Source organism: Bos indicus, chromosome 6 (genome assembly GCF_029378745.1).
Source record: "Bos indicus isolate NIAB-ARS_2022 breed Sahiwal x Tharparkar chromosome 6, NIAB-ARS_B.indTharparkar_mat_pri_1.0, whole genome shotgun sequence".
NCBI classification, from domain to species: domain Eukaryota; kingdom Metazoa; phylum Chordata; class Mammalia; order Artiodactyla; family Bovidae; genus Bos; species Bos indicus.
The window spans coordinates 104,528,338-104,544,139 of NC_091765.1; the positions used below are offsets into that span (position 1 = coordinate 104,528,338).

The following is a 15,802-nucleotide window of genomic DNA, read 5'->3' on the forward strand; positions in this document are numbered from 1 at the left end:
AATGTGATGCAGATTCGGGGCTGGAAGCAAAATAAAGTGCACTATATAAATAATCAGACTTCACTGAGAGATTTTTCCCAAGGGAGTGAAAGATATGGCCCTAAGGCTTTCAGGCATTTTCAGACCACAATTTGATAGAAGTAACCTCACTGGTGAAAATTTTTCTCCAAAAGAAGCTCGAAAATATTTCCCTAAAGCCACTTCAATTAGCATTTAGGTCTCTGCTCTGTTCTAAAGAGTGAACAAGCTTGCTGTTTACCAGCTTATATTTGGATTAGATTGGATCTAAAATTACAAGATAGAGGAAAGAATTACAGGTGCCCTGAACCTCACCTGAGCCATGAGCTCTCTTCAGATCAGTTCATTTTCCCAAAATTGATAGATGTAGTACAACAGCACCTGCCATTCATCAAGGAGACTCCGAGAAGCCTTTATTGTTCATATCCTTTATTTTTGTGATGAAAGGTAGTTATGTATCAAAAGAATTATGACTATATTTTGCAGTGAAACTTCGTGAAATTTTTAACATCAAATTATAACATCCTTTAATTTCAAAGGAATTTCATGTTTGTGGCAAGCTACTTTGGGAAACTTTTGAGAGTCTGACTCTTCAGATATCAAGGGATATTTGGGCAGAAAAATTATAGGAAGCTGTGCGAGATATAGGTAGTGACCCACTGCATTTGAACTTGTGCTTTCAAGTAATTTCAAGTAAGGCATGTCTTTCCTCTCTTGAGTATTTCTTCATTGATTCAATATATAGTTATGGAGCACTTACCCTGTGCCAGACAGTAAGTCAGGTGTGATTTACAGGCTAGGGGCATCACCACTAGAAGCCTTCCTTGCTTCATGGCCACTGCTAGAATACAGCCTTCCTTGGGGGGGTTGATGAGATCCATCTGTGCATATTGTCATTTTCAGATGTGGAAGCACCCTCCCTCATTTAAGTGCTCTATCAACAGTTCAATGCATTTTGAAAGATAAGAAAGTCAGGACAGAGCACGCTCATCAGTGTGAGGTCCAGGGTAGAACTGAGATCAGAGAGTGTCAGTTTGAAACCTGGCTTATGACCTTCCAGCTGTGTGTCAGGGTGCAAATTGTCTAATCACCATGACAAATGAGGGTAATCATCGTATCTTGCCCATTGGACTGACATGAGAATTAAATGAGGTGATATTTATATGTATATTAACATACACACATGCACATATCTGCACATGCTACGTTGCTTCAGTAGTATATGACTCTTCATGACCCCATGGACTATAGCCCACAAGGCTCCCCTGTCCATGGGATTCCCCAGGCAAGAATACTAGAGTGGGTTGCCATGCCCTCCTCCAGGGGATCTTCCCCACCCAGGGACCAAACCCACGTCTCTTACATCTCCTGTATTGGCAGGAGGGTTCTTTGCCACTAATGCCACCTGGGAAGCCCATATATATGCACACACATATGTGAACACACATATACACGTTTGTATGTAAGCATATATTCCTATGTCTAGTTTAAAGTAGTGTTGACACATAAGAGTTTAATAAGCTTGATTCACTGGCGCTGTTTTTACTCATCTGATTTTCTATGACCTGGCCCTTCTGGGTATCTAGTGACCAGCTCTGGCTGAAGAGCCCTCTGGGGAGGGGCCTTCAGCGAAGGTTATTCTCCATTACCAGTTGAGTTAGGTCATTCCCAAACTTCAGCCCATCAATGATTAACATCAGTGGAGGTCTCAGGATGTGCCCCCTACTGAGCTGACCAGTACAGGCTTTACTCACCCAAACTCTCTCTAGGAGCTCATCTGCCCAGTGTCTCCTGCATTCCTCTTCTCCGAGCTAATGGTTATTTGTCCTACAAATCACAGATGCATGTCCCAGAGGAAGACTTGCCAGCCTCCTCTGTGCTCCCTGCCCTGCCCCCCACCTCAGTCTGGGCTGGGTGCCCTCTTCAGAGCTCCTTCTGCCCCAGGACATGTGATGTCCTGTCCTGGGTGCTCCCCCTGGACTGCAGTAATCTGGCCCCTAGGGGGGTTGCCTCCTCCATCTGGGGAGTGCTCCCTGGTGCAGGCAAAGGGTCCCATCGGTCATTTTCCTCCCAGGGCTGGCACGTTTCTTAGCCCAGAGTGTTTTGGAAGATTGAAGGGCCAACTCAAGTGCTCTAAAAAGTAGATCTTCTAATTGTTTTAAAACAATGATTTATTTTGAACCCACAGTGGTATTTCCCTGCTTCAGTGCTTTCAAACCCACTGGGTTATACTCTGAAATACCTTTTTTTTTTTAATTTATTTTTTATTGATGGATAATTGCTTTACAGAATTTTTCTGTTTTCTGTCAAACCTCAACATGAATCAGCCATTGGTATACATATATCCCTGTTACATTCTACAAATCCTCAACATCAGCCTCAAAGGATGGAGGTTTGTCACCACTGAGAATAAATGAACACCTGGCTGCAAAGTCAACTCCCCAGATGAAAGGAAGAGGAATGAGGCACGTAAGGCCCCACCCCAACCCCTCCCAAGCACAGTTAAATCCTTTATGAACTTTTTTCTCATGGAATTTGCATCAGAGCCCAGCAAAGCAGATGTCATCAGGCCCATGTTGCAGATTAGGAAAAGGAGGTATGAAAAGCTAAGTCACATGTCCGAGTCCACCAAGATAGAAGATAAGAAATTACTGGCAATTCAACTCAGGCTTGCATTTGTCAAAGGATTCTATCACTTGCAAGTGTGGCTACTTGGGAAGAAGCAACATTCATCAGTCTGTATAAAATGTGGCACTGAAAATGTCTTGTACGTACGCAGTGGGGGACTTATAAGATCAGCTGTTGAATGAATGAGAAACATTGCCCAACACTGTCCTAAATCCCTATGCACGGTGAATACAGACACACATCATTTCAAGTCTGTACACACGTATACAGTGAAAAAGAGATTTGTTGAACCATATGGGAGAGGGAGAAAACCGGACTCAAATCTCTGCCAAGTCTGTAAGTTTACAAATGGTAAGGTAATTCCATTTACTTAGAGGATTTTTTAAAAACAATTTCCCTATACTGTTGGACAGCTCCTTTTCTCCAAGGTAGATTTAGAATCTGAGGACAGATGACCCCAAAGAGAGCAACTTTAAAATATTTATTGAAATATAATGAAATGGTTCCAACAACCATGCTCTTTTTTTAAAAGTTTTGTTTTAAAGTCTATTTTATCTGATATGAGTATTGCTACTCCTGCTTTCTTTTGATCTCTATTTGCATAGAATATCTTTTTCCAGATGTATGGCAAAACCAATACAATATTGTAAAGTAAAATAAAATAAAATAAAAAAATAATAATAAAATGTAAAAAAAAAAAGATTTGTGTGTGTGTGTGTGTGTGATGTAGACCATCTTTAAGGTCTTTATTGAATTTGTCACAATATTGCTTTTGCTTTATGTTTTTTGGCTTTGAGGCATGTGGACTCTTAGCTCCCTAACCAGGGATAGAACCTGTACCTCTTGTGTTGAAAGGTGAAGTCTTAACCAATGGAGTGCCATGGAAGTCCCCCAACCACCATGCTCTTAACTGACAGTTTCATTTTCGCCTGGTCTGTCTGCCCTGGGATGCTGGCCTCTGTCTCACTCAGGTCCACAAAGACTCAGTCTGGGGGGTTGTAGGCGAATAGATCATCTATTGCTATTCTATTGCACATCTATTGCACACTAGCAGAGCAATGACAGTGAAAATTGGTGAATGACACTGATACAAGAGATTGGTAAAGAGCTCACATCTTTCCGTGCCTTCAAAGCAGCCCAGCCAGCCCACAGAGTCTTCTCTAGTACTAAATGACCTTCCTTAACAAATATAGCACAGGGCTTACAAGCAGAGACTCTGGAGCCAGAATTCCTGCGGGCAAAAGCTAGTCTTTGACTGTGTGAATGAACAATGCTCCTCAGTAAACAGGTCGCATTTCATTGAACATTCCCTTTACTCCTCTATGGCTAAGGCTGCTGAGGCTATTACTACTACTACTGTTACCATGGTGACTACTACAGCCTCACCTCTTCCCCCTTCCTCTTTCTAAATACTTTTTCTTTTCCTGTTTCTTCTTCATTTGCATTCGGTCATGTGTGCTACTATTTGTGTCAAAATTATACACGTGAACAATTCCAAGAATCAAACTGTACTGAAAGTTTTGTTACAATTTTTAGCAACAATTCATATCTTTCTCTCCCACTTTTCCCTCTCCATCCCATTCATCTGTCTCAGGCTATAATTTTGGTATTTATTTGGTATTTAGCTCCTTATCTCGAAGTGTATAGGACTCATTGATTTTCAGTTTCCTGCTCTATCTACTGTCTTCCCACTATGGATGAAAGCGTGTGTAGCAAGCAGTCTTTTTCCTTTATGCGTCCGCAAGAGACACACTCATCTCGCCACTCCCTCACTTCCCCAGCGGTGTATTAATATATTTTTCTGGTTAGGTCAACTTTCAGGGTTTAGGGGATTATGACTAAGCATGCTACACAGAGATGCTTCATGTAGTAAATTGTATGATATCCAATGTCCTAGCTAACACTTTGATTCCTTGGAGTTAAAAAATTACCTTCTTTTTATTGTTGAGGTTTTTTCTCCTGACATCATTTATTCAACTTCAGATTCTTAACCAACTAAATAAATCTCTCAAGGCAGCCAGATATCTTAGCCATTTTTATCAGCTCACTTTTCCTGAAGAAGACTCTCCGAGGGTCTTTTGATCTGACTCCAATCAGAACTAGTCATGGTCTACACCTTAGGCACAGCTGACATTGATGACCTGCCCATCATCGTGAAGCTTTTGCCTCTTTCTCTCCTTTGCTGGAGCTCCAGCTTTCCATATACCATGTCTTCCTCCTGATTTAGCCCTTCATTTTAGTAGAGTCCATGTCATTTTCTAACTACTTGAGACAAGATATACGAGAGAGAGATTTTTTGAGACCTTGAACTTGTAAAAATGTACATCTCAGATTTGATTGATTAGCACGTTTCCTCCGCCTTCTAGTGATAGATAATCCCAAAGGATCCTGATTCCTCAGCCTTTATACCCTGTTCTTCTGTGCAGACTTATTGGCTTTGAAGTTTGTTTTGATTTATGTCTGTTTCTAGTCATTACCCTGCAGCCTTGGTGAACCCTTCAATCTGGAAACTCATATATTTCAGGTCTTTATTTCATTGATGATTTCTTCCCCCTGTGAAGTGAAGTGAAAGTCGCTCAGTGGTGTCTGATTCTTTGCGACCCCATGGACTATACAGCTCATGGAATTCCCCAGGCCGGAATACTAGAGTGGGTAGCCTTTCCCTTCTCCAGGAGATCTGTCCAACCCAGGAATCGACAGGTCTCCCACATGGCAGGCAGATTCTTTACCAGCTGAGCCACCAGGGAATGTTTTCCCCCTTTTCTTCACCCCCTCCATCCCTCCCTATTTTCTTTCTTTCTCTCTGTCTCTCTCTCTTTCCCTTTCTTCTTTCTCTGTCTGATATTGAACTTCCTGTTCTGGCCCTCTAATTCTCTTATATTTTCTTTTTCCTTCTTATTCTACTGTTTAAGGAATATCCTTAACTTTGTCTTCCAACACATCTTCTGAATATTTCATTTCTACTTTCATGTTTTTAATTTATGAGAACTCTGATCTGAAGTTTGTTCTTTGAATGTTAAGTAAACATAGCGTTTATTTTACAATTGCAAAAATCTGTTCATTCCTCTGAAAATACTGAGCATGATTCTTCTGATAGTTCTTTCTCCTGGCAGAGTCTCTGTTTATTCCAAGCTTTTTTTTTCTTTTTCCCATTTGATTGCATGGCTCTCATTATTCATGTTAGAAGATTTCTCTGGATATCTGATAATCTTTAGTCATCACTAACCCAGTTGGGAGCTTACAGCAAAGAAGCAGGTCTCACTGACTGTGAACTACACTCCAAGGGAACTGGGGAACTTCTGATGTCATAATCTCTCTCCTCTTGGCTCAGCCACATCCCCCCTTGAAATCATTCCAGTGTCCAGCCTGGAAGCTGAAGTCTTGAGCCCAGCTGGAAGTGGGGTGGGTGTGTTATTTCAGCATCTGGTATGGATGCGTCTAGTTAGTTGTGCTATCTTCAGTACTGCATCCCAACTCAAGAGTCTTAACGTACTTCAGTTCAGACACCCTCTGTTTTACTATCTTTAGTGAATAAGCCTTCAGTCTTCTGCTTGGAAGAGGAAGGGACAGACATCCAGTTATTCAGGATGGGCAAGCAGATTGGTGCTTTTTAAAATGTCTTAAAAGGCCTTCAAACCCTGCACCCCATTTTAGCCTCTCTTTTATCCCTTCTCCCTCCTTCCATCATTGTTGATGACTATTCATTTCTGAGCCTTTGAAGAGATTCTTTAACATCTATCAATTCATGGTTATTTCCAGACACAACTCAAAATTCAGCTTCTGGTGTCGTAAGCCACTTACCACGAAACACCTTCTTTCCAATTTCCCCTGTGTTTTGTGATAGTCTCCTCTTTAGTTTTCTCCATCTTTGTGAATTTGCCATTTTTCAAACATACTTCATTTCCATTTTATGGAGATTTTAGAAGTGAGAAAATGTAAGTGTGTGTGTGCACATGCATGCGCGTGTGTGTGCTTAATCTACCATCTTTACACAGAAATTCAAGTGCTTGTCTTTCCCAAGTCTTCCTACATTGTACAAGTTAGAAGAAGACGCTCTAGGCACAGTGCAAGACCATGGGTGCACAGATCTGCAGCCACTCATGCCCCCTCCTCTGTGGTCAGAGAGAAGACCTCATTAAGGATCCCACTGCTGGACTTCCCTGGTGGCTCAATGGTAAAAATCCACCTGCCAACACAGGAGATGCAGGAGAGGCAGGTTTGATCCCTGGATTGAGAAGATCCCCTGGAGAAGGAGATCTTCCACCACAACCAGTGTTCTCACCTGGAAAATCCCATGGACAGAACAGCCTGGTGGGCTACAGTCCGCAGGATCACAAAAGACTCAGACACGACTTAGCGAGTAAACAACAAGGATCCCATTGCTATCTGAAGGCTCTTGCTAGCCTCCTGCCTCTGCAGTCAAACTCACCTTACTCATCTGTGCTGTGCACAGGCAGGGAAAAGTCAAGGTCCTGAGCAAGAGCCCAAAGCTCTTGCTTATATCCAGAGCCCAAAGCCAGCACCAAAGCTTTGCAAGAGGAAGAAGTCCTCCACGATGCACAGCATTGATTTCAAGGTATGAAAAGTAAGAGAGTAGAATCCGTCATGTTCCCAACTCATGCCACTCCTTCTAACCTGAGTCTGAACACTCCAGGCTCCCAAAGACATACCAGAATGGAAAAGCAAAGGGCAGCCACGTCTCTAAGCAGTGGGTACCAAGAGAGGAGGGCACATGGGCAGTGGCGGTGTTTCACCTCAATGCAGGTGATGATGGAGTAGGCTGTCTGCAGAGAAGGTATGAGCAATAATAATGTTGCTCTGCTTTTTATGATCTCCATGTACTGCCACATCTAAAGAATGTCAGTGAGAAAATATTCTCCATGGCTGCAGACTGCTCCCATCACACCCTACCCACTGGCATCCCTCTGGGGATGATGTTACCTGTGGATGATGTGGTACCGCTGCAGATACTCCAGGGCCAGGGCCAGCTCACAGATGTAGAGCTTCACGTCCCCTTCTGTGAAATGTACATTCTGCTGCAGGTGATAACGTAGATCCCCTCCAAGCAGCAGGTCCACCACCATGAACATGTCCTCCTCATCCTGGAAGGAGTACCTAGGAGCACCGAGAAGCAGAGAAAGTTAGGGATGGAGATGTCTCCCATGCCCTCAAGGTCAATGGCCCCATTTTCCAGAAGCGCAAGCTGAGGCTCAGAGAGAGGCACTGATGCTAAGTCACAGTGCCCTGTGGTGAAGTACCAGTCCTCTGGGTCTGAGCTGACAAATGGGACCTGAACCAATGCTGGTCTCCAATACGCTACTTCATTTTTAGTGCATGCTTTAATTAGACATAGGCTGAGCACCAAAGAATTGATGCTTTTGAATTGTGATTTTGGAGAAGACTCTTGAGAGTCTCTCGGACTGCAAAGAGATCAAACCAGTCAATCGTAAAGGAAATCAAACCTGAATATTCATTGGAAGGACTGATGCTGAAGCTGAATCTCCAATACTTTGGCCACCTGATGCTAAGAGCTGGCTTTCTGGAAAAGACCCTGATGCTGGGAAAGATTGAAGGCAGGAGGAGAAGGGGATGACAGAGGATGAGATAGTTGGATGGCATCACTGACTCAATGGACATGAGTTTGGGTAAACTTTGGGAGATGGTGAAGGACAGAGAAGCCTGGCATGCTGCGTCCATGGGTTGCAAACAGCCGGACATGACTCAGTGACTGAACAACAACAATGGACTTCAGTAAAGTCTCCAAAGCTGCAGTCTCCTCTCCACTCCATTCCCCTGCCCTCCCCACGAGGAGCTTGTTTCTACAGCCCTAGAGGGCAGTGATGCTCTTGCAAGAAACACCCAAGCTTTAAGGGAACTGGCAATTTCTACTTGGATGGCTGCTTGGAACCCAGCTGGTGCCCAAGCTCTATGGAGAGACCACAAGAAGGAAAACCAAGGTGCTCCACTCGACAGCCTCAGCTGAGCACACAGTGCCAGCCATCGCCAATCAGCAGCCTTGGGAGTGACCCTTTGGGAATTTGGATATTTTGTTATAGCCCCCGCTGACATCACGTGGGGCAGAACCACCCCGATGAGCCCAGTCAATTCACAGAACATGAGATAATTGAGTGATTGTATTTTGAGCACTATGTTTTGGGGTGTATTTTTTCCCCAAAGCAGTAAGAAATGCACTTAGGCCTTTTATGGATCAAAGAGACAACAGATAAACCCTAAGAATGGTGTCAAACAATTGTAAACTAGAATCACATCATAAAATGTTGTCACAATCCACATGGAACCATGGACTGTAACAAGGACTTTGCAGAATGACTGGATGTTGTCCTGGATGCTTAGATCTGTGTCTCAGATCCTTGAATATTATATCCTGGGCCAGACAGGCTATCCCTCTTGTTGGACAGAAGAGGGAAGAAGGGCCTCAGTGAGCCAGTGTTAGGGTGAAGACAAGGACCCAGACCCCTCAGTCTTGCCTCACTTACAATTACCCACTGTTGGGATGCTGCTGTAGTCGCACACTGCCGTGTTTCCCTGCCCTGGCCGTGCAGACCAGGGGAGGGAACCTGATTCGGTCATAGAAGAGGTGACAGACCCTGTGATTATGGGATGGAGAGCTCCAGAACTGGGAGGAAACCTAAATGCCATCTAGTCCCATATGACAGACATCGGGAGCCAGAGGGAGCGAAGAAATGGCTGGTTTATGATCTAAATGTCTGGTCTTCTTTTTATGCTTGTCAGTAAAGCTTTATAATTTTCTACTTAAAATCCTGGGATGTATGCATTTTTATTATGATATTTTTATTATCATCGTTGTTATTATCACACTTCATTATTGTTTTTTAAATTTATTCTTAATTGGAGGATAATTGTTTCACAATATTGTGTTGGTTTCTGCCATACATCAGCATGAATCAGCCATAGGTATACATATGAAACCTTCCTATTGTTATGATATTTTAAAATAGATTTTATTTGAGAAGACAGTCTTTTAAAGTAAGATGTACTCACAGGTCATTGCTAGGGGAAGATGTACTCTGGAATTGCTTATGTTTATCTTGAATTTAGCAGCTTGGCTGACCTCTTAGTTATAATATCTTTCTAATACTTTTTCCACTTTTGAAAGTGTTAGTCGCATAGACATGTCCAACTCTTTGCAACCCCATGGACTGGAGCCCACCAGGCTCCTCTGTCCATGGGGATTCTCCAGGCAAGTATACTGGAATAGGTTGCCATTCCCTTCTCCAGGGAATCTTACTGACCCAGGGATCAAACTCAGGTCTCCCACATTGCAGGCAGATTCTTGACTTCTTGAGCCACCAGGGAAGCCCCACTTTTTCCACTTATTACATGAAATGATGATTCTTTCACAACAACTGCCATGTTCATATATCCTTGCAATCCTTATGCCCTCTACTTCTTCTTCCTTATTTTATTTTACTATCCAGGACCTCCAGTAAAACACTGATTACAAGAGGTGACATCGCGCATTTTCATTTTGGTCTGGAATATAGTAAACTCTATTAAATAAATTGTTTGCTGTAGATATTTGGTGAATAACTTTTTTTTTTGCCACATGTGGCTCTTAGTTCCCTGACTAGGGACTGAACCCGTGCCTCCTGCATTGGGAGTGTGGAGTCCTAACCACTGGACGACTGCCACTGGATAACATTTATCCAGTTAAGAAAGTTGCTGTCTAGACTGCTAAGAAATGTTATTGAGTGGTTCAGAGGCTTTTTTTTTTTTTAACATTAAAATGTCTTTGCATTCCTAAACTAAACCTTACTTGATAAACACACTCATATATGTGTATCTAAGTAAATAAGACACATATATACGTATCTATTACATCAGATCAGATCAGTCGCTCAGTCGTGTCCGACTCTTTGTGACCCCATGAATTGCATCATGCCAGGCCTCCCTGTTCATCACCAACTCCCGGAGTTCACTCAGACTCACGTCTATCGAGTCAGTGATGCCATCCAGCCATCTCATCCTCTGTTGTCCCCTTCTCCTCCTGCCCCCAATCCCTCCCAGCATCAGAGTCTTTTCCAATGAGTCAACTCTTCGCATGACGTGACCAAAGTACTGGAGTTTCAGCTTTAGCATCATTCCTTCCAAAGAAATCCCAGGGCTGATCTCCTTCAGAATGGACTGGTTGGATCTCCTTGCAGTCCAAAGGACTCTCAAGAGTCTTCTCCAGTGTAATAGATATACACATCATAGAGAAGTATACTAGATAAACATATACTATATATATTTTTTAAAATTGGATTAATGTTTTTCATTTAGGATTTTTTTTATTCTCTTTGTATGTTGATAGATTTGGTTTATTTTTTTTTATTTTTATTTATTTTTTTAAAATTTTATTTTATTTAACTTTACAATATTGTATTGGTTTTGCCATATATCAAAATGAATCTGCCACAGGTATACATGTGTTCCCCATCCTGAACCCTCCTCCTTCCTCCCTCCCTCTACCATCCCTCTGGGTTGTTCCAGTGCACCAGCCCCAAGCATCCAGTATCATGCATCGAACCTGGACTGGTGACTCGTTTCATATATGATATTATACATATTTCCATGCCATTCTCCCAAATCATCCCACCCTCTCCGTCTCCCACAGAGTCCAAAAGACTGTTCTATACATTTAGGATTTTTTTTATCAAATGTTACAAGTGACACTGGCTCAAATTTTCCTACCTTTGTCCTGACCCATTTTGGTATCATGGTAATACTGACTTTGTATGATGAAGTGATTTTTTTTTTTTGTCTATGTTCAAGAAGAGTGCATAAGAGACACCATTTGGTTGCAGAATGTGTGGTCTCAAAACACCCTGCATTTCCCTATTTCTAATTCATGTGGGATTTTCCCTCCTCACTTAAGGTGTACCTGTTGGATGTCTGATGATTCCTGCTCCTTTCTCTCAACAAAGAGAGGAAAACTGACTAGGAAATTTATGCACCTCTATTGCACTCATTTCACATGATAGTAAAGTAATGCTCAAAATGCTCCAAGCTAGGCTTCAATAGTATATGAACCAAGAACTTCCAGATGTTCAAGCTGGATTTAGAAAAGGCAGAGGAACCAGAGATTAAACTGCCAACATCCATTGGGTCATAGAAAAAGCAAGAGAATTCCAAAAAAAGTCTACTTCATTGACTATGCTGAAGCTTTTGACTGTATGGATCACAACAAACTATGGAAAATTCTTCAAGAGATGGGAATACCAGACCACCTTATCTGCCTCCTGAGAAATCTGTATGCAGGTCAAGAAGCAACAGTTAGAACTGGACATGGAACAACAGACTGGTTCCAAATTGGGAAAGGAGTATGTCAAGGCTGCATATTGTCACCCTGCTTTTTTAATTTTTATGCAGAGTACATAATGAGAAACGCTGGGCTGGAGGAAGCACAAGCTGGAATCAATGTTGCTGGGAGAAATATCAATAACCTCAAATATGTAGATGACACCACCCTTAGGGCAGAAAGCAAAGAAGAACTAGAGTCTCTTGATGAAAATGAAAGACGAGAGTGAAAAAGTTGGCTTAAAACTCAACATTCAGAAAACTAAGATCATGGCATCCGGTCCCATAACTTCATGGCAAACAGATGGGGAAACAATGAAAACAATGAGAGACTTTATTTTCTTGGGCTCCAAAATCACTGCAGATAGTGACTGCAGCCATGAAATTAAAAGACGCTTGCTCCTGGGAAGAAAAACTATGACAAACCTAGACAGCATATTAAAAAGAAGAGACATTACTTCACTGACAAAGGTCTGTCTAGTCAAAGCTATGGTTTTTTCAGTAGTCATGTATGGATGTGAGAGCTGAACTGTAAAGAAGGCTGAGAGCCGAAGAATTGATGCTTTTGAACTGCAGTGTTGGAGAAGACTCTCAAGAGTCCCTTGGACTGCAAGGAGATCAAACCAGCCAGTCCTAAAGGAAATTAACTCTGAATATTCATTGGAAGGACTGATCCTGAAGCTGAAACTCCAATACTTTGGCCACCTGATGTGTAGAACCAAATCATTAGAAAAGACCCTGATGCTGGGAAAGATTGAGGGCAGGAGGAGAAGGGGACTACAGTGGATGAGATGGTTGGATGGCATCACCGAGTCAACGGACATGAGTTTGAGCAAGCTCCAGGAGATTGTGAAGGACAGGGATTGCCTGGACTGCTGCAGCCCATGGGGTTGCACAGAGTCAGACACGACTGAGGGACAGAACAACAACTGGCCACTGGTGCTGGTTCATCAGGCCCCCTTGCAGATGCTTTTGCAATCAGCGTGTGGACACTGAAAGAAAAACCTGTTCCTCTAGGCGTGCTTGGCCAGAAGCTGTAACTGTGAGACTGTCTAGATCCTGATGCCCAAACGAAGATGAGACCCACCTGAAGCTGCAGGGAGTTGAGACAGGCTGAGATATAAGTACAGAGAGAGGCCCTGCTGGAGGTGTGGGCTCCAGCCCAGGCAGAAGAGTGGTCTGTCCCTGAATTTCATGTTTACATGGTCAATGGCTGTACTTTTTGATTAAAGCTACTTAACATTGTGCTTCATTCACTTGGAACTGAAAAAGTCATTTGATGCATCCTTCTACTTATTTGCTCCTGGAGAGAAAGGTCTAGATGGTCAAAAAGGAATGATAGGAATCAGCTAATATATGCCCCCTACAGATCCTCAATTTATATTCCAATAGTTGATGGACTATTGAAATGCTGTGTTAATAAGAGTGAGTTCTGCACTCTCAATTCACAGCTAAACAGTCAAAGGGCATCTCATTCCATATTCCATCAGAACTCTTTGGAAGAGCGACATGAATTTTCAGGAGAGAAACAAGCAGACTGGAATGAATTCTAAAGAGGAAATTTAAAATTCAAAGAGAACAATAATTTAGGCAATAACTCTGGTTACGGCTTTTTCTCGCTGAGGATCCTTTGTCACCTGGGCCATGGACTCTGCATTCCCCAGGAGTCTCAACGCTATTATCTGAGAACAGAGAATGGCCTTGTATTGATCTCCCTGTGGTTTCGTGCTGTTCTCCAGCCCCGTGCTGTTGTCTCTTTTGCTTCTTCTTGGATTGGAATAACAATTACGTTCTCATGATACTGTTGCATATTGTCATGGAAATGATGGAGATCAGGAATGAGAAACCTACACCGGATTACAGTAACAGTGACCATGGAGAAATCAACATTCAAGATCAAAGAAGGTCGGGACCTAGAAAGGCATCAGTCCCGGCCTGGACATTGACACAGGCCACCATAGTGGCTCAGTGGTAAAGAATCCGCTTGCCAGTGCAGGAGTGGCAGAACATGTGAGTTTGAGCCCTTGGTTGGGGAGGTCCCCTGGAGAAGGAAATGGTAACCTGCTCTAGTATTCCTGCTGGGTTAATCCCACAGACAGAGGAGCCGGGCAGGTACAGTCCATGGGATCACAAAGAGTCAGACATGACTGAGCACGAACACACAGCATGTGTGTTGGGTTTTTGTTTTTTTTTTAAAGCATTTGCTACTTTATTACAAAATAGATTAAAAGTGACTTGCTAAATACATGTAACATAATACAATTGAAAATAGGTAAACTATCAGTCAAGTCAAAGAATAAAAAAGAAAGTCAAGAAAATGGATGCAGGCAAAAATACCCCAATTCATGCTCAAAGAACCTGCCTGCAAGCCAGAAGTGGGTCATCAATGGGACTCTAATCTTCCCCAGCAACTAGAACAAAGTGAAAAACACGACCAGCTCCATGATTCAAGGGTCAAGGTGAAAAAACAAAAGTAAACTTGTTTACTTTTATGATTCATATGTTTATTACTGGTACAGAAGCCAGAGAGACATCTTTCCCACTGGCTTCTTATAAATATGGCATTCTGTAACGTGTGATCAGTGAGCTACATAAAATTGTTCTGTGGACTTCCTTGGTTGTTTGTGGCTAAGACTCCGTGGTCCCAAAGCAAGAAGTCTGGGTTCAGTCCCTGGGCAGGGAACTGGATTCCACATGTCACAACTAAGAGTTCACATGCTGCCACTAAGAGATCTTGCATGTCACAATTATGACCTGGTGCAACCAAATAAAAAGTAAATGTTAAAAGATAATAAAATAGCTCTGAACAGAGTCACAAGTTTAATGGGAGATTCTTTTGTATGACGTTCCTCAGCATAGGCTGAATGTGTCAAAGCCCAAGCCCATCAACACAGTGCTTCGTGGGGCAATAGCAAGGTGGTCCGGGCAGCGTGATCATGGATGAACTTTCTTAATAAAAGAAATGATGGCAGATGGCCTCAGGGACTACTTTACAAACATGAGCTCATGCACACACCAACAAAGACTCTAGGCTTCTACCATCCAGCCAGCCCTGTGCCAGAAGCTGGGGTTCAGCGTGAGAAGTTGCCCCAGATGTCTCACCTGAGTTTGGGATAGCCATAAGGGGTCTGGAGTTCGATGTTCCATGCCAGGACAAGTGCCCCAGGTGATCCATTGCTGCATTTCCATTTCTTGCCCTTTGCCGTGAACCTACAGTCCCAAGGAGACTCTTTGTTGTCAGGTCATCTCTACCTGATCACTCAAAATGTTTCCTAATCCTGCCTTTCTACTCTTTTTCATCCATCATCCTCTTTTCAGTTTAGAGCAGTAGTTTCCAACCAGGGGCACCTTTGCTCTCATGGGGACATTTGACAACATCTAGAGACATTTTTGGTAGTTACAACTGGGGGAATGGGTGCTACTGGTCTCTAGTAAGTAGAGGCCAAGGTTGCCATTAAACATCCCACAATGAACTGGATGCCCCCATCACAAAGTGTGACCTGGCCCTGAGTGTCCACAGCACCAAGGCTAAGAAACCCTGGTTTAGATGAATGTGCTCCTTTTAGGGGGCTTCCCTGTGGCTCAGCTGGTAAAGAACCCACCTGCAATGCAGGACACCTAGGTTTGATCCCCGGATTGGGAAGATTCCCTGGAGAAGGGAAAGGCTACCCATTCCAGTCTTCTGGCCTGAAGAATTCCATGGACTGTATAGTCCATGGGGTTGCAAAGAGTCGGCCATGACTCTTAACCTGGAAGACCGAGCTGGGTGACCCTTTTTCTGTCCCTGTGCACCCTATAATAGTTAACACTGGTGTGCTGCCCACCGTGTGCCAGG

At 43.0% G+C, this 15,802-nt stretch overlaps 1 protein-coding gene across 3 annotated transcripts in view; it reads right to left on the reverse strand.

Moving 5' to 3' along the window:
• Positions 1–15,802, reverse strand: part of STK32B (serine/threonine kinase 32B) — a 407,299-nt gene that overhangs the window by 146,848 nt on the left and 244,649 nt on the right. For all 3 annotated transcript variants that reach the window (XM_070791788.1, XM_070791787.1, XM_070791789.1), the window contains one exon: positions 7,588–7,761. In XM_070791788.1, coding sequence (XP_070647889.1) covers positions 7,588–7,761 — 174 coding nt within the window. The remainder of the gene's footprint in view (positions 1–7,587; positions 7,762–15,802) is intronic.